We start from the raw sequence: 23,300 nt of genomic DNA on the forward strand, positions 1-23,300 counted from the left end.
GGTGATTCTGTCGGGTCACACCCAGATCACCTGGGGATGCTCGTTTCACTCCTGCGGTCACTTCCTGGCTTCCTGCTCCTCAGACGGAACAGCCAGGCTGTGGGACCTGAACCGCCACCGCTGCAAACTAACACTTCGCCGCCACACAGCCTCCGTCAACAGTGTCAGCTTCCTGGCTTCCTCCAACCTCCTCCTCACCTGTTCGGCCGATAAGACCCTCGCCGTGTGGGATGCCAGGCTGGGCGTGTGCACCTCCACCTTTAAGGGACACCAGAGCCCCTGTAACCACGCCTCCTTCAGCGCTGAGACCCATGCCGTGGCTTCCTGTGACACCGGAGGTGTCGTCCACCTGTGGGACTTGAGGAAGCCTGCATCACCAACAGCTGCTGTGGAGGCTGGGCCCAGTAGCGCCAACCAGGTTGCCTTCAGCCAATCAGGAAGGCTTTTGGCTGTTGCTGGTGGGGACAGTTTAGTGAGACTGGTGGACGTGGCCTCCTGCAGCGTGAGCCGCCTGATGGGACACAAACGGGACGTGCAGAGCGTGACGTTTGACCACAACGGAGACAGTCTGGTGTCAGCTGGGAGTGACGGACTGATTCTCACCTGGTCATAATGTTTAGGCTAATTTAGGTCATGATCTGTAGAAATGCACAGAAAAGGAAAATGTATAAAGATAACTGGTGGAATTTAGTTTAACTCATCAGAGGTTGAATAGAAATGATGTCTACTGTAGAGTTTGGGTTTCATCCATCATGCCTTCATCCATCCATTATCCATCCATCCATCCTCACTCCATCCATCCATTATCCATTCATCCATCCATCCATCCATTATGACTCCATCCATCCATTATCCATTCATCCATCCATCCTTCCATTATCCATTCATCATGACTCCATCCATCCATCCATTATCCATTCATCATGACTCCATCCATCCATCCATTATCCATTCATCATCACTCCATCCTTCAATTCATCCATCCACCCATTACCCATTCATCCATCCATCCTCACTCCATCCATCCATTATCCATTCATCAAGACTCCATCCATCCATCCATCCTCACTCCATCCATCCATTATCCATTCATCATGACTCCATCCATCCATCCATCCATTATCCATTCATCATGACTCCATCCATCCTTTATCCATTCATCATGGCTCCATCCATCCATCCATTCATCCATCCATCCTCACTCGATCCATCCATCCACCCATCCATCATCACTCCATCCATAAATTCATCCATCCATCCATTATCCATTCATCCATCCATCCTCACTCGATCCATCCATCCACCCATCCATCATCACTCCATCCATAAATTCATCCATCCATCCATCCTCACTCAATCCATCCATTATCCACCCACCCATCCATCCATCCATCCATCCATCCATCCATCCATCCATCCATCCACCCATCCATCATCACTCCATCCATAAATTCATCCATCCACCCATTATCCATTCATCATGACTCCATCCATCCATTAATCCATTATCCATCAGTGATGGATAATGGATTAATGGATGGAGTCATGATGGATGAGTGATGGACCATCACTCATCCATCATGACTCCATCTATTCATTATCCCATTCATCCATTCATCATGACTCCATCCATCAATTCATCCCTCTACCTATTATTCATTCATTCATCCAGGATAAAAGCAGAAATCTGTTTTATTTTAATACATTTTTTTACTCCAAGACGTTTAATCCCGGTTTAGACTTTTTGTTTGGGTGAAACCCGGTTCCGCCTCGGTTCTGCCCGCGGAGTGAGTGCTCCTCCCTCAGACACGATCTCCGACCGGGCTCGTGCGTGTGTGCGTGAGCGTGCATGGAAGCGATTTCTCTGACGTCACCGACTGCCGTTGGTCCAGTTCTGTTCAGTTCTACTGATCCTGTGGTTCTCGAATGTCGAAGTGAAGCCGTTTAAGTTGGAACTTTTCGCGCTCTCGGTTCGGTCAGAACCGGGTCACTTCTAGTAGTTAGTTTAATCCGAAACCGGCCGAACCAGGGCGGAGGTTCTCTGGGACGTTCGTGACGTCGGTTCTGCTGGGTTCGTTCCGTTCCTGTGGGGTCACCGCGCCATTGGTCCGGACTGACCCGTTGGTCCTGTTCGGTTCTGCTCTGGTTGAGGATGGAGCGGAAGAAGTCGGACTGTCCCGCTCTGCCGCCCGGCTGGAAGAAAGAAGAGGTGATCAGGAAGTCCGGACTCAGCGCCGGAAAGAGCGACGTCTACTACTACAGGTAGAGTCGGTTCTGTTCGGGTCCACTCAGCGCAGTCGGAACCGAGCCGGTGAAGTGGGAACAGTCTGAGTTCCAGAAAAGTCCAGAACCATGTCAGAGTCCAGTAAACAAACTGTTTACTTTCACCCGGGTCCGGTTCGGGACCAGGTCCGGTTCCCCTTCTGGTTCAGTTCAGCTTAGTATTTATGCAGTTCCGTTTGATGATACAGCGACACTCAGCAAAAGACTAGTTCGGGTCTGACCTGGTTCTGGGGTCTAGGATTCATCTGGTACCGGAACCGGGCCCAGGTGATAATATTAACTCCGGGGTACGGAGAGCAGAGAGGGACAAAAGTCTCCACCTGAACTGTAAAGTTTTGTCTAAAAATGACACTTCTGTTCAAAGGTTCTGGTCCAGATGTCCTGTTTTGTCTTCCGTGGACTCAGACGTTCCCAGTAATCCCAGTGGTCCTGGTGGTCCCTAAACCAGGGATCCTGACCCTCCGTGGGTCCGGATCTCCATTATATTTCTGTCATCGTCCTTCATAAAGATTTAAAATCCAACTTGTTACTGGATTTAACGTGTTTTTGTGCTGGTGTAACTGGTTTGTTTACTTCCACAGCAACAGAACCGTTTTTGGGTCTTTTCCATCAGAACTTATCTAGGCGGCTCGACTCGTTTCAGCATGGCTTCAAGCCGGTTCCACCAGAAACGGGTCCACAGAGCTGGGCTGATAATGCAAGGTCAGAGACTGTCCACTGGCTGGCAAGGGGGCAGAGCTGCTGGCTATGAGGCGGAGTCCCTGGTTGAATAGGGGCGGAGTCCCTTGTTGCCCCAGAGTTTTCCGCCTCACTGTCGTCCCCGGGTTCTGTGTCTGACTAAAGTCCAGCTTCTGAGCAGAACGATGAGATTTGTTGGTGCGGATCACAATCACTAAACTAAATGAGACTAGCTCCTCTGCGTCGCTAGCTCCTCTGCATCGCTAGCTCCTCAGCGTCACTAGCTCTTCTGCATCGCTAGCTCCTCAGCGTCACTAGCTCTTCTGCATCGCTAGCTCCTCAGCATCACTAGCTCTTCAGCGTCAGTAGCTCCTCTGTGTCATTAGCTCCTTAGCATTGCTAGCTCCTCTGCATTATTAGCTCCTTAGTGTCACTAACGCCTCTGCATCACTAGCTCCTCTGCGTTGCTAGCTCCTCTGCGTCACTAACTCCTCTGTCACTAACTCCTCTGCGTCACTAACGCCTCTGCATCACTAGCTCCTCTGCATCACTAACTCCTCTGCGTTGCTAGCTTCTCTGCGTCACTAACGCCTCTGCATCACTAGCTCCTCTGCATCACTAACTCCTCTGCGTTGCTAGCTTCTCTGCGTCACTAACGCCTCTGCATCACTAGCTCCTCCACGTCGCTAGCTTCTCTGTGTCACTAACTCCTCTGCGTCGCTAGCTCCTCTGCGTCACTAACTCCTCTGCGTCACTAACTCCTCTGCATCACTAACACCTCTGCGTTGCTAGCTTCTCTGCATCACTAGCTCCTCCGCGTCGCTAGCTTCTCTGCGTCACTAACTCCTCTGCGTCGCTAGCTCCTCTGCGTCACTAACTCCTCTGCGTCACTAACTCCTCTGCGTCGCTAACTCCTCTGCGTCGCTAGCTCCTCTGCGTCACTAACTCCTCTGCGTCACTAACTCCTCTGCGTCACTAACTCCTCTGCATCACTAACTCCTCTGCGTTGCTAGCTTCTCTGCGTCACTAACGCCTCTGCATCACTAGCTCCTCCGCGTCGCTAGCTTCTCTGCGTCACTAACTCCTCTGCGTCGCTAGCTCCTCTGCGTCACTAACTCCTCTGCGTCACTAACTCCTCTGCATCACTAACTCCTCTGCGTTGCTAGCTTCTCTGCGTCACTAACGCCTCTGCATCACTAGCTCCTCCGCGTCGCTAGCTTCTCTGCGTCACTAACTCCTCTGCGTCGCTAGCTCCTCTGCGTCACTAACTCCTCTGCGTCACTAACTCCTCTGCATCACTAACTCCTCTGCGTTGCTAGCTTCTCTGCGTCACTAACGCCTCTGCATCACTAGCTCCTCCGCTTCGCTAGCTTCTCTGCGTCACTAACTCCTCTGCGTCGCTAGCTCCTCTGCGTCACTAACTCCTCTGCGTCACTAACTCCTCTGCATCACTAACTCCTCTGCGTTGCTAGCTTCTCTGCGTCACTAACGCCTCTGCATCACTAGCTCCTCCGCGTCGCTAGCTTCTCTGCGTCACTAACTCCTCTGCGTCGCTAGCTCCTCTGCGTCACTAACTCCTCTGCGTCACTAACTCCTCTGCATCACTAACTCCTCTGCGTTGCTAGCTTCTCTGCGTCACTAACGCCTCTGCATCACTAGCTCCTCCGCGTCGCTAGCTTCTCTGCGTCACTAACTCCTCTGCGTCGCTAGCTCCTCTGCGTCACTAACTCCTCTGCGTCACTAACTCCTCTGCATCACTAACTCCTCTGCGTTGCTAGCTTCTCTGCGTCACTAACGCCTCTGCATCACTAGCTCCTCTGCGTTGCTAGCTTCTCTGCGTCACTAACTCCTCTGCGTCACTAACTCCTCTGCGTCGCTAACTCCTCTGCGTCGCTAACTCCTCTGCGTCGCTAACTCCTCTGCGTCACTAACTCCTCTGCGTCACTAACTCCTCTGCGTCGCTAGCTTCTCTGCGTCACTAACGCCTCTGCATCACTAGCTCCTCCGCGTCGCTAGCTTCTCTGTGTCACTAACTCCTCTGCGTCGCTAGCTCCTCTGCGTCACTAACTCCTCTGCGTCACTAACTCCTCTGCGTTGCTAGCTTCTCTGCGTCACTAACGCCTCTGCATCACTAGCTCCTCCGCTTCGCTAGCTTCTCTGCGTCACTAACTCCTCTGCGTCGCTAACTCCTCTGCGTCGCTAGCTCCTCTGCGTCACTAATTCCTCTGCGTCACTAACTCCTCTGCATCACTAACTCCTCTGCGTCGCTAGCTTCTCTGCGTCACTAACGCCTCTGCATCACTAGCTCCTCCGCGTCGCTAGCTTCTCTGCGTCACTAACTCCTCTGCGTCGCTAGCTCCTCTGCGTCACTAACTCCTCTGCGTCACTAACTCCTCTGCATCACTAACTCCTCTGCGTTGCTAGCTTCTCTGCGTCTCTAACGCCTCTGCATCACTAGCTCCTCCGCGTCGCTAGCTTCTCTGCGTCACTAACTCCTCTGCGTCGCTAGCTCCTCTGCGTCACTAACTCCTCTGCGTCACTAACTCCTCTGCGTCGCTAACTCCTCTGCGTCGCTAACTCCTCTGCGTCGCTAACTCCTCTGCGTCACTAACTCCTCTGCATCGCTAGCTCTCAGCTTAGGCGACTCTTTCAGAAACAAACCCAAACTCGGTTCCCACATCAGCTGATCCAGTTGAAATGTTTTTATTATTTTATTTCTGAATCCAGAAGAACAGACTTCCGCATGTAGGATCAGGTGCTGTCGTGCTGCGTTCACAGATGGAGAAAACATCAGATGTTTGAGTTGCGCTGGTGTTTCAGAGGCGTGTTCTCCAGCCTGTGGGAAGATTTTCTCAGGTTGACTTTTGACCCAGTTCGGGTTCTGGTTTTCTTGGTTGAGCTGGTTAGACACACCAGCATCTCTTGGTTCTTTGAGGCCCACTCAGCGTTTGGGCCAGTACCTCAGGGCCCGGTTCAGAGCTGAAGCTTTGATCCTGCCTGCGGCAGACTCTGCTGCTGCAGGCCTGTGGAGAGGTGGCGACGCCACGCAGCCTGAGCTCACTTCCTGTTGCCGAGTGGTGGAGGCTTGGCCCATCCCGGCCCGGCCCGGCCCGGGCGCATACACATCTGAGCTTCGTCACATCCTGAGGGCTTGCTTTCAGTTTGGTTTAGTGACTCATCAGTTCCAGTAATGAAACCAGTCAGGAGGAAGGGCTTACTGGAAACGCAGCGCCTCCCCGCTGGGTCCCAGCGGGCCAGGAATGTCAGAACCTCCGGGTTCTGGAAAAGGAAGCAGACGAAACACGTATGATCCTGCAGCACGTGTGTGATGTCACTTATTTACCCTCCCAGTTAAAGGTCAGGCTGCGTTTGTGGACCAGTGGTAACTGGTTTCATCCATCAGAACCAGGAACTACTTCTTTAATGACAAAACTGAAATAAACCCAAAGTTTCAGAACCAGACCAGCCCCATCTGATGTTCCAGATTGAGTTCTGCTTCCTCCGGATCCGGTTCTGTTCCGCGGTTTCAGACAACCAGAACTCAGACCGGTTTGTTGCAAACCAACTATGGGTTTAGATGATTCTGCTGGCGGTACTGTTGGTGGTTCTGGTGGTTGTACTGGAGGTGGACTGTACCCACACTGTAAAGGGTTCTGGGTTCAGGACCAGAACAGTTCTATAGGCCTAGGGCCGGGACGATGATCAATAAATCAATTAATCGTACGATAGATGAAAATAAACTCAGTAATTTTTCCAGCCTCGATATATCGAGGTAAATAACTGTACAACTCTATTATTATGTATTATTGTTATTATAATTATAATTATTACTACTATTATTATTATTATTAATAATAATATTATTATTATTAATATTGTTATAATTATTATTACTATTTATTGTTGTTATTATTATCACTATTATTATTATGATCATGTATTATTATTATTATTACTATTATTATAATTATTATTATTTATTATTGTTATTATTATTATTATTATTATTATTATTATAAATATTTATTGTTATTATTATTATTATTATTATTATTATTTATTATTATAATTATAATTATTGTTGTTATTATTATTACTATTATTATTATAATTATTTATTATTGTTATTTTTATAATTATTACTATTTGTTGTTGTTATTATTATTATTATTATTATTATTATATTACTATTTATTGTAATTATTATCACTATTTATTAATGTTATTATTATTATTACTAATATTATTATAATTACAATTATTATTATGTATTATTGTTATTATTATTATTATTTATTATTATTATTATTATTATTATTACTGTTATGATTTTTATCACTGTTATTATTATTATTACTATTATTATCATTATTATTATTGTTATTATTCAGGTGCAGTTGTGGTTGTTGACACTGGATAGGCCGTTGTATTTATTGTTTTGGACAGATGGGTCTATTTTATTGTTGCTGGTGCAATATTTTCTAACAGAGTGAAAGCCATTTTTTAAAATTTATTTATTTATTTATTTGTTTGTTTTATTTATTTATTTATTTAGAAGTTCTGGTTCTGGACATTCCAATGTTAACTAAAGGTTTAAGTGCTGCGTAGGGTGTACTTGCATTATTAGGACATGCTAACATTACATAAGCGGTTATTTTGGTTTCGATAATGTCGACAATAATATCATTTATCATCAATAATTTGTTGGACGATTTATCGTAGCTAAATTTGTTATCGTCCCACCTCTTCTAGTCCAACCCAGCTGTCTCTCATGACAGAACCTGGATCAGAACCTTAGCTCGGCACTAATGCGCTCTAGTTGTACCCACTTGCGGACCGGGTCGTGGTAGAAATGGATTGTTTTTACGTTGTTTCCTTCAGTCCAACAGGGAAGAAGTTCCGGAGTAAACCCCAGCTGGCACGTTACCTTGGCAACACCGTGGATCTGGCATGCTTCGACTTCCGCACTGGGAAGATGATGCCTGGAAAACTGCAGAAGAACAAGCAGAGGTTCCGACATGACCCACTGAGCCTGGCTAAGGTAGCCACACCTGTGGGGGCGGGGCTTTAAGAGTTCAGATTATCAGATTAGCACAGCTCTTCTTGCAGAGCAGTTTGATCTGTCTGCTGCTGGTTCTGTATGACCCAGACAGCTGGGTTCTGAAAGGTTTGGGCCAGTCCTGTTAGTACCGGTTTGGGGTCCACTTGGGTCAGAGCCGTGACTCATCTCAGTCAGATTGTGGGTTCTGGTTCTGAGTCAGAACTCCTCCTGGTGGAGGTTCTGGGTTTTCCTGTGACTCACGCTGACCTCATTTCTGTTAGATTTGTACTGTCATCCGTTTTCTTCTTTTAGAAAAACAGTCACAGTCAAAGTAAAACTGGTGAAAACGTTTAAAGGCTTCTGATGATTATGTACCAGCGGGGTCCAAAGTGTGGCCCAGGGGCCGTTTGCAGCCCAGCCCAAATCTGTTATTAACCGCCTTGTTTTAGTTACTAATCTAGTTACATGGTAACTGGGAGTACAACCTCTCACCGACTGTTATTAAAACGCTGATTTGTGAGTTCTGTTCATAAACGCGACCCAGATCCTAATAACAGACTCACATTATTCATCAGAACCAGTGAGTCTGGTGCTGCTCTAGTACCAGAACCTTTATCACTTTAACTCCAACCCTGGTCATTAAAATGTATAAAATATAAATAATCACAATAACCCGTCATGATGAACTGTAACTCATGTACCAACAGGCTTTATTATTATTGTTATCATCATCATTATTATCGTTGTGTTATTATTATTATTATTATTATTATTTAGTTTCTGTACACAACGACTGTTGAAGGACCAAAAAGGTCAGATAGTGATGATGACTCATCCTGCAGGCTCCTCCCTCTTTAGAGGACATGAGTTGTCAGAGGTCGCAGTGAAACTGTGTGTGTGTGTGCGCGTGTGTGTGCGTGCGTGTGCGCGTGTGTGTGCGTGCGTGTGCGCGTGAGAGAGAGAGAGAGAGAGAGAGAGAGAGAGAGAGAGAGAGAGAGAGAGAGAGAGAGAGAGAGAGAGAGAGAGAGAGAGAGAGAGAGAGAGAGAGAGAGAGAGAGAGAGAGAGAGAGAGAGAGAGAGAGAGAGAGAGAGAGAGAGAGAGAGAGAGAGAGAGAGAGAGAGAGAGAGAGAGAGTGTGTACTGGTATGTGTCATTTCTCAGGAAGACACATCTGAACCTTCTGTTGTCATGGCGATAAGATCTGTGTTTGACATCTAGAAGGGTGGAAGGCAAGAGGCAAAAGTTGTGACCAACATTGTTGGTTTTGAACCCAGGGGGGCAAACCGGACCTGAACACAGCTCTGCCCATCAGACAGACGGCATCCATCTTTAAACAGCCCGTTACCAAGGTTACGAGTCACCCTGGCAACAAAGTGAAGACAGACCTGCAGAGGGCGATTGAGCAGCCCAAACAGGTGAGATAAGGGCGGTGCCAGAAAGGCGTAGATGGTTGTCATGGTGACTCCTGCCACTAGAGGGCAGTGAAGCATCATGGGATAAAAGTGAGTGATTGAGTGTTTAATACAGGAGGGGTGGGTGGAGTGAGAGAATAAGCATAAAAATGGAACGAAAACAAGGAGGTGAATAAATGAGTCAGAACTTAGAACCATCGACTTGATACCAACTAGGTCCGTTTCACACCACAAATACACTGACCTGTCTGCCTGTGTTCTCTGAGGTTCTGGCTCCATCAGCGCAGAACCTTTAGCAAACCGGGTCAGCAAGGATTTTAGGGTTGGTGCGATGGAACAGTAGAGATGTTGTGACTATCAGAGTCCACCCTCTGACCATTACCATGGCAACCAAGTCATCAAAGGGCTCATAATGTGGTGCAGTAGAAAGTTAGTAGTTTCAGCCTAGCAGATGGTCAACTGTGTGTGTGTGTGTGTGTGTGTGTGTGTTTCGATGTGTGTGTGTGCATCCGTGTGTGTGTGTGTGTGTGTGCATCCGTGTGTGTGTGTGTGTGTGTGTGTGTGTGTGTGTGCGCGTGCGTGCGTCTGCAGCTGTTCTGGGAGAAGCGGTTAAAAGGCCTGAGGTCCTCAGATGTGGCGGAGCAGGTCCTCCGCACCATGGAGCTTCCCAAAGGCCTGCAGGGTGGGTCTCTGACATCATCCTATCTCTGGCTCCACATCAGCCACTGACCTCTGACCTCTGTGCAGGTATTGGTCCAGACTCCAGCGATGACACTCTTCTTTCGGCTATCGCCAGCGCTCTGCACATGAGTTCTGCTCCAATTACAGGCCAGACGTCCATAGCTGCTGAGAAAAACCCGGCCATCTGGCTCAACACGTCTCAGCCGCTCTGCAAGGCCTTCACCGTCACCGATGAACAGATCCGGTAAGACACAGGTTCTAATGGTCCTAATGGGTTCTAATGATCCTAATGGGTTCTAACTGGTCCTAACTGGTTCTAATGGGTCCTAATGGGTTCTAACTGGTCCTAATGGGTTCTAATGGGTTCTAACAGTCCTAATGGGTCCTAATGGGTTCTACCTGGTCCTAATGGGTTCTAATGGGTTCTAATGGTCCTAATGGGTTTTAATGGTCCTAATGGGTCCTAATGGGTTCTAACTGGTCCTAATGGGTTCTAACTGGTCCTAATGGGTTCTAATGGTCCTAATGGGTTCTAACGGTCCTAATGGGTTCTAACGGTCCTTATGGGTCCTAATGGTCCTAATGGGTTCTAACAGTCCTAATGGGTTCTAACTGGTCCTAATGGGTTCTAATGGTCCTAATGGGTTTTAATGGTCCTAATGGGTTCTAACTGGTTCTAATGGGTTCTAATGGGTTCTAACTGGTCCTAATGGGTTCTAATGGGTTCTAATGGTCCTAATTGGTTCTAACGGTCCTAATGGGTTCTAACGGTCCTTATGGGTCCTAATGGTCCTAATGGGCTCTAACAGTCCTAATGAGTTCTAACTGGTCCTAATGGGTTCTAATGGGTTCTAGCAGTCCTAATGGGTTATAACTGGTCCTAATGGGTTCTAACAGGTCCTAATGGGTTCTAACGGTCCTAATGGGTTCTAACGGTCCTAATGGGTCCTAATGGGTTCTAACTGGTCCTAATGGGTTCTAACTGGTCCTAATGGGTTCTAATGGGTTCTAACTGGTCCTAATGGGTTCTAGCAGTCCTAATGGGTTCTAACCGTCCTAATGGGTTCTTACTGGTCCTAATGGGTTCTATTGGGTTCTAACAGTCCTAATGGGTTCTTGCTGGTCCTAATGGGTTCTAACTGGTCCTAATGGGTTCTAATGGGTTCTAATGGGTTCTAGCAGTCCTAATGGGTTCTAACAGTCCTAATGGGTTCTTACTGGTCCTAATGGGTTCTAACCGTTCTAATGAGTTCTAACAGTCCTGGTAAGTTCTAACTGGGCCTAAACAGCAAGATATAAGATGGTAACGTTACAAAAGAAGAAAGAACAGCCATGAAAGCACTAGCAACAAATGGACACATCATTATTCTACCAGCAGACAGAAAGAACCACAATGGTAATGGAGAAAGAAAAAACAAACAGCTGGAACAGATGCTAGGGGACATAAATATGTACAAAACACACAAAAAACATCCAACAGAAGACATTAAGAAAAACATGAAAAAGGCAAAATAACAGAAAATGTATAAACACTGGATTCCTACAGCAAACCTAATACCAGGAATCTATGGAACTCCAAAAATACCCAAACAGAACCCCCCGCTTAAACTAGTAGACAGCATAGGAACAGCAACATACAACAGCCCACTATTGGGTATCACAGATCAACACTGCAAAAACAGCATAGAACTGGCAAGAGAATGAAAAAGATAGACAACAACAAATTAATCTACACGAAAAATCTGGTAGCAGACTCCACACACTTCACTCCTACGGAACAATATACAAACAACTGCAAGGCTTCGCCATCGGTAACACGTTATCAGCCAACCTGTGCGAGTTTTTCATGGAGGACTTGATCCTTAGTCACTGTCCCCCCATCCCAAACTGCACAATACAGTTATGGAAAGGATGCGTAGACGACATATTAGATATCATACCAAAAGGACAAACTGAGACACTAACATAACAGCTGAACCACATTGATGACACCAACAACATAAAACTCACATATGAGGAAGAAACAGAAGGCAGCATGACCTTCATGGACATGAGACCGTCAGACAGATGGAAGCCTGAACTTGGACACCTACAGGAATATTTATTATGGACATCAACACCCTACCATACACAGCAAGTCCGTCACAAAGCAAACACGATAACAGAAGAACGAGACCGTAAACAAGAGGACCAGCCTAAACCAAACGCTTTAAAGACCCGCCATACCCAGCATGGACAACAAATAGACAGACAAGAACCAAAACCAGTGAGAACTCTTTCAAACATCAAAGGCACAACAGAAAAATAACAGCAAAGAAAAAACACACCAACAAAACCACACACAACAGTTAGAAACAGACCAGTACTCCCAAAGGACAAGATACCAGCAGGACAGAAGTGTGGAGTCATCTATGAAATCCCAGGTAAACTGTGCAGTAAACATACGGAGGACGCCAACGCTACTCACGAACAACACAACATAGGAAGGAGTGTGAGAAGAAACGAGTCAAAGACGCACAAGATCAGCAACACAAGAAGCAGAAAGCACAATAATGAAAGCAGCCGTAACCGACCGCTGCACAGTAGAGCACATATGAGGGACTGGGACAGAACACGCATCGTGGGGCGACGGTGGCACAGGAGTTAAGAGCTCGCCCCGTAATCGGAAGGTTGCAGGTTCGAGCCCCGCTCAGTCTGTCGCTGTCGTCGTGTCCTTGGGCAAGACATTTAACACACGTTGCCTGCTGGTGGTGGTCTGAGGGACCGGTGGCGCCAGCCTCGCCTCTGTCAGTGCGCCCCAGGGCAGCTGTGGCTACATCGTAGCTCATCCCCACCAGCATGTGAATGGGTGAATGACTGATTGTGTTGTAAAGCGCCTTGGGGGGTTCCAGGACTCTAGAAGGCGCTATATCAAATACAGGCCATTTATGTTAACACGGAACAGAAATTTAAACGATGGATTAGGGACGCCATAGAAATCCAGAGACGTGGAACCAGAACCACGACGGGGTCTACACATCGGATCACCCATGTGACCGTGTCATCGGTGAGGAGAGCGCGGATAAACGGAGAATGAAGTGACGCCGCCAACGGAGGCGAGCTCTGAGGAAGTCCACAGTGACGGTGGAAACGTCAGAAGACTCGTTGTGGACAGCAGGGGACGCGCTGAGAAATCCCTCCTCACCTCTTCTGTCTCTTATCTCTTCACCTCATGAGTTCTTCTTTTAGGTGATTTAATCGTCTTCATCACGCTCTTCATCTCCTCCTCCTTCCCTCCGGCCTTCGTCCCTCCTCCTCATCATTTTTTATCTCTTCCCTCCATTAATTTCTCATTCTGTCTTCATCCCTCCACCGTCTCTCCGGCTGAATGTGCTTGTCATCCTTAATTGCCCCCCCCCCCCCCCCGTTCCTCTCATTGGCTTTAATGACACTTCCTGCTTTTAACGTCTCTTGTTCTTCATCGTTGCCTCCTTTTATTTGGTCATTTTAACTGCACTTATTGAAGGATGGCTCGTAACGATAAGCGGACATGTTCCGACTTTTATTTCAAATTCATCGTATTTCTGTGACACATTTTGATGAAGAGGCCTCCGAGCAGTGGCTTGTTTCTGCTGCAGCCTCCTCTTCCTCGGTCCTGCAGCTTCAGGCTAGGTTAGCCTCCATGCTGCAGGAACAGAGCAGCAGCCTCGTCTGAAGTGGAGTGTGTTGGTTGTTGTTGGAAGTGTGGCTCGTTCTCCTGACAGCTTCCTAAAGGAGGGATTCTAGATGTCCCGAGTCCCCCAACAGCAGCAGAAACAGCATAAACAAGTACAATTCTTTCATAACCCCTATAAAACCATCTGACCACGAACCCGGTCATGAATCAGAACGGACGCTGCAGGTCTGGACCCTAACATCGAGCTGTCTGTGTTGATGTTGCTGCAGGGAGCAGGAGATGAAGGTGTTTCAGGCCCGGAGGAGTCTGGAGGAGGCGCTCACCGCCGACAGCTTGGCACGAGCCGCTGAAATCAGCCGAGAGCCGCTAGAGGGGGGAATGGCCTGAAGACGGACAGGTGAGATGTGGTCCAATAAGTCCCAGATGACTAGGTTGTCATGGTAACCAGATCCTGCAGTCAGGTCATGGAGCCCGACCGGGTGATCTGTGAAGACAAGAGATCAGATGAAGTTATTTTAGTTAAAAATCAGGTTATAGGCTCTGCGACCAATCAGAAACCTCCTCTGAGCCACAACATCCAATCAGAAAATGGCAGCAGTGATGTCACAATACGCCTCGTATTTTAAAGAACTCAAAATGTTTCAGGTTTTGTTCTCCGGTTCAAACGGGTCCAAAACCACCAGTCCAGGTTCGGTTCTGCCCTCCAAATGCGTGTGTGTGTGTGTTTGTGTGTTAGAGCCCTGCACTGAAGCCCTAGGCCCTCGGGTCGGCCCGGCCCGAGGGCCGTCGGGCCGGGCTTCGGGCCAATGACTGTGTAATTATCTCGGACACGGGCCGGGCGCCTTTATTTTTAATTGAATTCATAAAAAAAATTGAAACACTAAATCACTCAAGAAAAGATTCGCATCTGAACATCTGAGCTGGACACTGCTCAGCGCAGCTCGCTGTCATCGCGTACGTACGGCACACGGCGAGCTGAAGATGTGGAGAGGGCCTTGGAGAGCGTCGCAGAACCAGAGCGCATGCAGGAAGGTTCCTCCCACTGAAGCGAGTGTTTTCCCAACCCTGTCTTTCAGAGAGACTTGTCACTTAGAAAATGTTCCCTGATTATGAAGCTTTGGCTGAGCGCTTGTTCCTGTCTCCAATGTGGCGACACATCCAGGAGCCGTCTGAGGAGAATCCCAGAATCTCACATCCTCTTCAGCTCAGAATGCGCCGATGATTATGCACAAGCGTGACGCGTCAACCCGGTCCCACAGTAAGACCGGGTTGGACCTGTTCAGGTTTACAGACAATCTTTACATAGAATTGGCATACAGATGTAAAATTAATTCAGTAAAATATAAAGCATTTTATTTAAATATCCATTCATTATTTTACAAGCACAGAGAGCCGCATCAGATGGATGGAAGAGCCGCATGCGGCTCCAGAGCCGCGGGTTGCCGACCCCTGACTGAAACGCAGCAGTAGAGCCCTGCGTGGGACTGTTTTCTTCATCCCGCTCCCGCTGAATTTCTGACAATTATCGCCCGCAACCGCAACGTGTGTGTTACACTCCCGCCCACACCCGCAGCGTGCATGTCTACTCCCGCCCGCAACCGCAAAACTCTGAGAAATTATTAGCTCACAATAAAAGAGATGTATTGAGTTTGTGTCCTCTCTGGTCCTGGAGAAAACATGTCACAACCCGCGGCTCTTCCATCCATCTGATGCGGTTCTCTGTGCTTGTAAAATAATGAATGGATATTTAAATAAAATGCTTTTTATTTCACTGAATTAATTTTATATCTGTAAGTCAATTCTATGTAAAGATTGTCTGTAAACCTGAACAGGTCCAACCCGGTCTTACTGTGAGACCGGGTTGACGGGTCACGCTTGTGCGTAATCATATCGGCGCTGTCTGAGCTGAAGAGGATGTGAGATTCTGGGATTCTCCTCAGACGGCTCCTGGATGCGTCGCCACATTGGAGACAGGAACAAGCGCTATTCAGCCAAAGTTTCATAATCAGGGAACATTTTCTAAGTGACAAGTCTCTCTGAGAGACAGGGTTTGGAAAATACTCGCTTCAGTGGGAGGAACCTTCCCGCATGCGCTCTGGTTCTGCGACGCGCTCCAAGCCAATCTCCACATCTTCAGCTCATTGTGCACATATGCGCTGACAGCGAGCTGCGCTGAGCAGTGTCCAGCTCAGATGTTCAGATGGGAATCTTTTCTTGTGTGATTTAGCTACATCTGCAATGTGCGTAGAATAAAATGTCAGTTCGTCTGCATGCGTCGGGGTAATTCTTTCTATTCTTTCTCCGTCAAAATAAACCGTCAAATACGGGAACTATCCGGTCAACACAACACAAGCCCTGCTTTTGACTGTTTCGTTTTCTTGTGAAAATTGTTGGAAAGAGATAAAATTTAACTTGATTATCACCAGAGCCAGTGCGCCGTTATCTCTGTGACGGTAAATGAGGGAAAAACAAATTGATCGGATCCTGCACGTCTTTTAACACATTGGTCAGGATTGACGCACTTTGTTTTCATTTATTTGGTTAAAAAAAAGTCGGGCTCGGGTCGGGCCAGAGAATCCTGAACACCTTTTTGGGCCGAGCCGGACACGGGCTCAGATTTTAGGCCCGTGCAGGGCTCTAGTGTGTGTGTGTGTGTGTGTGTGTGTGTGTGTATACATGTGTACATGTGCGTGTTTGTGTGTGTGTATATACATGTGTGTGTGTGTGTGTGTGTGTGCGCGTGTGTGTGTGTATACATGTGTGTGTGTGTGTGTGTGTGTGCGCGTGTGTGTGTGTATACATGTGTGTGTGTGTGTGTGTGTGTACGTGTGTGTGCGTGTTTAGGGGCACATCGAGGATAAATCAATGCATCCTTCTGCAGACTTGGGACAGCAAAGTTTCCCATAATGCATTGCGTCGCAAACCGTTAAACTCCGATCATCAGAGGAGAAATCTAATTACTGCAATGTTTTATATTAGAAATATAAATAAAATAATCTAAAGTTGTCTGTTATGATAGTAATTGTGTGTAAACTGTAAAAGTTGTTGTGTGTGTCTGGGTTTTACTTTTCACGATACTTAAAATGTTCATTAGCTAACCCACTATCAAAATAAAAGCACCGTAGGTCTGTTTGTTCATTACAGAGCAGTAACTTCTAGTATTTTAATAGTTTTGATCAAAGTGGGCCAAATATAAAACCAATAATATGTTTTTGTTGTTATTTTGTTATTTCAATATACTAGATTTTATTTTTATGTCGGGCCGTTTTTTTTTTTTTTTTTTACTGTAGCAAGAAGCAGCGCTTGTTGCCGGGACATAACTGAGTAAAGTTCTGTTCCAAAGGCCGTCCTCGCCCTCCCGTACGCGCCTAGTACACAAGAACATACTCGTTTAGTACAGAAGAATGTACTACACAAGTACATTCTTGTGTACTAGACAAGTACGTTCTTGTGTGTCTAGTACACAAGAATGTACTTATCTAGTACAAAAGAACGTACTTGTCTAGTACACAAGAACGTACTTGTCTAGTACACGAGAACGTACTTGTCTAGTACACGAGAACGTACTTGTCTAGTACACAAAAATGTACTATACAAGTACATTCTTGTGTACTAGATAAGTATGTTCTTGTGCGTCTAGTACACAAGAATGTACTTCCCTAGTACACAAGAATGTACTTTTCTAGTACACGAGAACGTACTTGTCTAGTAGACAAAAATGGACTACACAAGTACATTCTTGTGTACTAGATAAGTACGTTCTTGTGTGTCTAGTACACAAGAATGTACTTGCCTAGTACACAAGAATGTACTTGCCTAGTACACAAGAACGTACTTGCCTAGTACACAAGAACGTACTTGTTTAGTACACAGGAACATACTTGTTTAGTACACAGGAACGTACTTGTTTAGGACACAGGAACGTACTTGTCTAGTACACAGGAACGTACTTGTTTAGTACACAGGAACGTACTTGTCTAGTACACAGGAACGTACTTGTTTAGTACACAGGAACGTACTTGTTTAGTACACAGGAACGTACTTGTTTAGTACACAGGAACGTCCTTGTTTAGTACACAGGAACGTACTTGTTTAGTACACAGGAACGTACTTGTTTAGTACACAGGAACGTACTTGTTTAGTACACAGGAACGTACTTGTTTAGTACACAGGAACGTACTTGTTTAGTACACAGGAACGTACTTGTTTAGTACACAGGAACGTACTTTAGTACACAGGAACGTACTTGTTTAGTACACAGGAACGTACTTGTTTAGTACACAGGAACGTACTTGTTTAGTACACAGGAACGTACTTGTTTAGTACACTGGAACGTACTTGTTTAGTACACAGGAACGTACTTGTTTAGTACACAGGAACGTACTTGTTTAGTACACAGGAACGTACTTGTTTAGTACACAGGAACGTACTTGTTTAGTACACAGGAACGTACTTGTTTAGTACACAGGAACGTACTTGTCTAGTTCACAGGAACGTTCTTGTTTAGTACACAGGAACGTACTGGTTTAGTACACAGGAACGTACTGGCTTAGTACACAGGAACGTACTGGTTTAGTACACAGGAACGTACTGGTTTAGTACACAGGAACGTACTTGTTTAGTACACAGGAACGTACTTGTTTAGTACACAGGAACGTACTTGTTTAGTACACAGGAACGTACTTGTTTAGTACACAGGAACGTACTTGTTTAGTACACAGGAACGTACTTGTTTAGTACACAGGAACGTACTTGTTTAGTACACAGGAACGTACTTGTTTAGTACACAGGAACGTACTTGTTTAGTACACAGGAACGTACTTGTCTAGTACACAGGAACGTACTTGTTTAGTACACAGTAACGTACTTGTCTAGTCCACAGGAACGTACTTGTCTAGTACACAGGAACGTACTTGTCTAGTACACGGGAACGTACTTGTTTAGTACACAGGAACGTACTTGTCTAGTACACGGGAACGTACTTGTTTAGTACACAGGAACGTACTTGTTTAGTACACAGGAACGTACTTGTTTAGTACACGGGAACGTACTTGTTTAGTACCCGGGAACGTACTTGTTTAGTACCCGGGAACGTACTTGTCTAGTACACGGGAACTTACTTGTTTAGTACACAGGAACGTACTTGTTTAGTACACGGGAACGTACTTGTTTAGTACACGGGAACGTACTTGTTTAGTACCCGGGAACGTACTTGTTTAGTACCCGGGAACGTACTTGTTTAGTACACGGGAACGTACTTGTTTAGTACACAGGAACGTACTTGTTTAGTACACAGGAACGTACTTGTGCCCACAAGTGTTGAGGAACAGCGTGACATGTTTTACACGAGCCAGCTAACCACAGGTCCTTCAGCATGAACGTTCTGTGAACATTAACGTGTCCTTCATTCAGACACAAACATGTTTTGAAGACAGAAAGAACGAAGAGGACCTGCAGAACAACCCGTGTTGGTTTCTGACCACAGCCAGTATGGAAGCAGCCTCTGGGGCGAGTGTCCAGGACGAGTCTACACCTACATGCTGCTGCATCCATTCAGTCAGACGAGAAGCTAAAACTTACATGTGGCTGCTGTCGGTTACTACCTAACAGCTTTAAACTCTACAGAAGAAATAGTTCAAAAAGATAAATTGTTATTATTACATTTATTTGTAATCCCTACGGCTGCTAGTGGAGGGGACACGATGCTGTTCTCATGGTCTACGCAGGCTGCAGAATGGTAGCGATGCTCGATGCCCAACCCCGTTCTTCACCTGTTTACCTGATCCAGGTGTTTACAGAGCTGTTTGTTTCAATCCCGTCTGCAGGAGTTTCTGGTTAGCATGCTAATGCTAACGGATTTAGAGTCACATCAGCCTTCCTGTTTAATTCTGAGAGCGAAACAAAACAACACATTTTAGTTTCTGTTTTAACGTTTAATACAAAAATAAACCTGATAACCACCCCCTCACCCTCTCACCCTCACACCCTCTCACCCTCACACCCTCTCACCCTCTCACCCTCTCACCCTCACACCCTCTCACCCTCTCACCCTCTCACCCCCGCACCCTCTCACCCTCTCACCCCCGCACCCTCTCACCCTCTCACCCCCCACCCTCTCACCTCCTACCCTCAGACCCCTGCACCCTCTCACCCCTGCACCCTCTCACCCCGCACCCTCTCACCCCCTCACCCTCTCAACCCCACACCCTCTCACCCCTGCACCCTCTCACCCTCACACCCCTGCACCCTCTCACCCCCTCACCCTCTCAACCCCACACCTTCTCAACCCTGCACCCTCTCACCCCTGCACCCTCTCACCCTCACACCCTCACACCCCTGCACCCTCTCACCCCCACACCCTCACACCCCTGCACCCTCTCACCCCCACACCCTCTCACCCCCCACCCTCTCACCCCGCACCCTCTCACCACTGCACCATCTCACCCCCTCACCCCTGCACCCTCTCACCCTCACACCCCTGCACCCTCTCACCCCCACACCCTCTCACCCCCACACCCTCTCACCCCGCACCCTCTCACCACTGCACCATCTCACCCCCTCACCCCTGCACCCTCTCACCCTCACACCCCTGCACCCTCTCACCCCGCACCCTCTCACCACCGCACCATCTCACCCTCACACCCCTGCACCCTCTCACCCCGCACCCCCTCACCCCTGCACCCTCTTACCCCTCTCACCCTCTCACCCTGCACCCTCTCACCCCCCGCACCCTTTCACCCTCACACCCCTGCACCCTCTCACCCCGCACCCTCTCACCACCGCACCATCTCACCCTCACACCCCTGCACCCTCTCACCCAGCTCCACATCTGCAGAAACCATTCGACTGTTGCTTTAAATATTCAGACTCAGTTTTATCTGATCAAGACAAACATTAACTTTGCAGACGGAGAGCAGACAGCACTGTGTGTGTGTGTGTGTGTGTGTGTGTGTGTGTGTGTGTGTGTGTGTGTGATTAGATTTGTACCTTTTATAATTTCCATTCAGACTCCAGCAGCATTTTTCAGCTGCATTAATTAATGTTGAAACAGAATTATCTGCTTGAGTCATTCAGAGGGTCAATAACGTGTGTGTGTGTGTGTGTGTTGTTTGTGTGTGTGTGTGTGTGTGTGTGTGTGTGTGTGTGTGTGTGTGGTTATCGGGGTTTTCTCATTATTAGAGCCAAATTAAGACTCAGCTGAGGATTATCAGACTGAAACATGAAAACACGGAAACAGACGCGTTTGAACAATAAAACTCTCAGGTGGAACATCAGAGTTCATCATCAGGATTATTCTGGTGCTGCACCGACCCGCTTCAGGACTGCAGCTGAAACGGGTTCTGTCGCACATCTGCAGATGAAAGACTTGGAGCAGGAACCTCCGGCGAGGTTCGGAGTCTAACCGGAGCCGGTTCAGAGTGAACACGGACTTTCTTCTGTAGGACGATGAGAACAGGCTGCTGTAGAACCAACATCCTTCATGTGGAGGTTATTAAACGTCCAGGAAGGAAAAAGCTGCAGCATTACATGAGTTTGGCTACTTCAGAAGTCTGATGACATCACTTCCTGTTTATATTTAAATCAGCTGATCAGAAACAAACATCTGAGCTGCTTCTTTCTCCTCCGTGTTTCTCCTCAGAACTCATCTGTCCACCTGCCTCAGGGTTCTTCATCCAGACCATAAACCGGAACCAGAACCGCACACACACCTAAACCCTCCGAAGCCCCACCCTCATTCAGGAAACCGTTACCATGCCAACCATTTGCCAGCGTTGCTGCAGGAAGACTCTGAGCTACCAGAACCTGCACAAACTCCGTTCAGTCGCAGCTTTTTCTGAGTTTGGACCGGATCATGTTTCAGAAATCAGGTGGAGACCCAAACCCAGAGTTCTGGACCGACCTCACTGTGACGACTCCATCAGCTTTAAGGAGAATCGATTTAAATATAAAGTAGAAGAAAAGTTTATTTAAGAAAAATTTTATACCTGCGGAGATGGAGAGTTGTTTTTGTTGGACTGGAGGAAATAAAAGATTCTATTCAGTCTTGTTTTCTCGCTGAGGTTCTTTTGGGTTTCTGTGCTGCAGGTTGGATCAGAACCACAACACTTCCAGAGTCCTGTACAGGCTACCTGGAAGTCCCAGATATGAGTCGGATCAGAACCGAGCCTGAACTTTTCTCTCTGGTCAGCTGTTACTCATTCCCATCAGCTGATCAGGACTCTGGGTTCTGACCCGCCTTAACCGTGACCCAACCCAAACATCAGGATGCTGAGAGCCAATCAGCTGATGCTCTGCCTGCTAAGCTGTCATCTTCAGGATTTGGTTTGACATCAGAGTGAAAGTGAAACAAGCTCTGAGATTCTGTCTGTTTTATTGGCTGTTGGTCACTTTGGACCTCCTGTCATCGCGTCCCCACAGCCAATCATCTGTCTCCACATAGTCCCGCATCCTCTACCCTCACACCAGCTAACTTCATGCTCTCTGTCACCTTGTTGGTCTTCCTCTCAGCCTCCTGCCTGCTGGCTCCACCCTCAGCCTCCTCCTACCTCTGCCATCATGGTGTCTCCTCTGGACATGTCCAAACCGTCTCAGGCTGTCTATCTCCTAAACATCTAACACGAGCTGTCCCTCTGATGGACTTATCCTGATCTCCATCCCTCCCAGAGAGAACCTCCAGCTCGGTCTCCTGTCTTGTCCTCATGGACGCTGTCTCTAAACCAGACAACATGGCTGTCACTTCTGTCTTCTACACCTGCTGAAATGTCCCCCTCTACCTTTACCTGGCGTCTACCACTTTATCTGCTTGTGCGTGCCACACACACACACACACACACACACACACACACACACACACACACACACACACACACACACACACACACACACACACACACACACACACACACACACACACACACACCACACACACACACACACACACTCCCCTCAGATCTTGTTGAACAACCTGATCAGGAACTCTACCTCCACCTCTCTTAGAAATGTTCGTAACTCCAGAGGTGTGTCATCAGGACCAACTTCCTTTCTCCTCTTCTTCCTCCACTAAGCTTTCCTCCCTCCATCCTCACCAGTCTCAGCTGCTTCCTGATCCACAGCAGTCTCCTCTTCTACTCTACTTTCTCTCTCATGGTCCTCATCCATCTTCCACCTGTTCGCTCCTCCCCCTCGCCTTATGCTCCTCCCTCGTCTGGAAGAACATTTCTACAACAGCAACGGAATCGAAAACCAGTTCTTCTTGAGAATCGTTTCCCACTTTTTCAATTCCTGGGAGTCGTTTGGCATTTTTCTAAACCATTCCGTCTCAATTCCAGTCGGCACAATTGATGTCACCAAGCACGTAGCCTAGCTTACTCGCACTCAGCAGGAAACATGGCGCTTAAGTGGAACAAACGCTCTAAAGTTTCTTCACACCACAAGAAAAGATAAGACAGCGACAGGCAACACTTGCAAAGTCGATATTTCATCAAAGGGAGGAAACGTTACGAATACGCAAAAGCGTTTGGGCACAAAATATTAAATATAAGGACATTCA

At 47.2% G+C, this 23,300-nt stretch overlaps 2 protein-coding genes across 2 annotated transcripts in view; both read left to right on the forward strand.

Moving 5' to 3' along the window:
• Positions 1 to 732, forward strand: part of LOC107375054 (sperm-associated antigen 16 protein) — a 2,164-nt gene extending 1,432 nt beyond the window's left edge. The window contains exon 3 of the mRNA XM_070552517.1: positions 1 to 732. This exon is cut by the window's left edge and continues 35 nt beyond it. Coding sequence (XP_070408618.1) covers positions 1 to 613 — 613 coding nt within the window. The 3' untranslated portion in view covers positions 614 to 732.
• Positions 733 to 1,821: 1,089 nt separating this feature from the next.
• mbd2 (methyl-CpG binding domain protein 2) lies at positions 1,822 to 21,792 on the forward strand. The gene is made up of 7 exons (XM_070552520.1): positions 1,822 to 2,262; positions 7,843 to 8,002; positions 9,277 to 9,417; positions 10,006 to 10,096; positions 10,162 to 10,339; positions 14,020 to 14,147; positions 21,390 to 21,792. Exons 1-6 carry the CDS (start codon positions 2,153 to 2,155, stop codon positions 14,135 to 14,137), a joined length of 798 nt encoding a protein of 265 aa, XP_070408621.1. The 5' UTR covers positions 1,822 to 2,152; the 3' UTR covers positions 14,138 to 14,147; positions 21,390 to 21,792.
• Positions 21,793 to 23,300: the final 1,508 nt, after the last annotated feature.

The sequence above is a fragment of the Nothobranchius furzeri genome, chromosome 6, assembly GCF_043380555.1.
Source record: "Nothobranchius furzeri strain GRZ-AD chromosome 6, NfurGRZ-RIMD1, whole genome shotgun sequence".
Lineage (NCBI taxonomy): Eukaryota > Metazoa > Chordata > Actinopteri > Cyprinodontiformes > Nothobranchiidae > Nothobranchius > Nothobranchius furzeri.

Bases quoted from the DNA above. Each gene is read 5' to 3' on its own strand.
- mbd2 (XM_070552520.1), top strand. From the start codon at position 2,153: ATGGAGCGGAAGAAGTCGGACTGTCCCGCTCTGCCGCCCGGCTGGAAG. The intron at 8,003-9,276 runs GTAGCCACACCT...TTTTGAACCCAG, and splicing joins ACCCACTGAGCCTGGCTAAG to GGGGGCAAACCGGACCTGAA. The intron at 10,340-14,019 runs GTAAGACACAGG...ATGTTGCTGCAG, and splicing joins GTCACCGATGAACAGATCCG to GGAGCAGGAGATGAAGGTGT.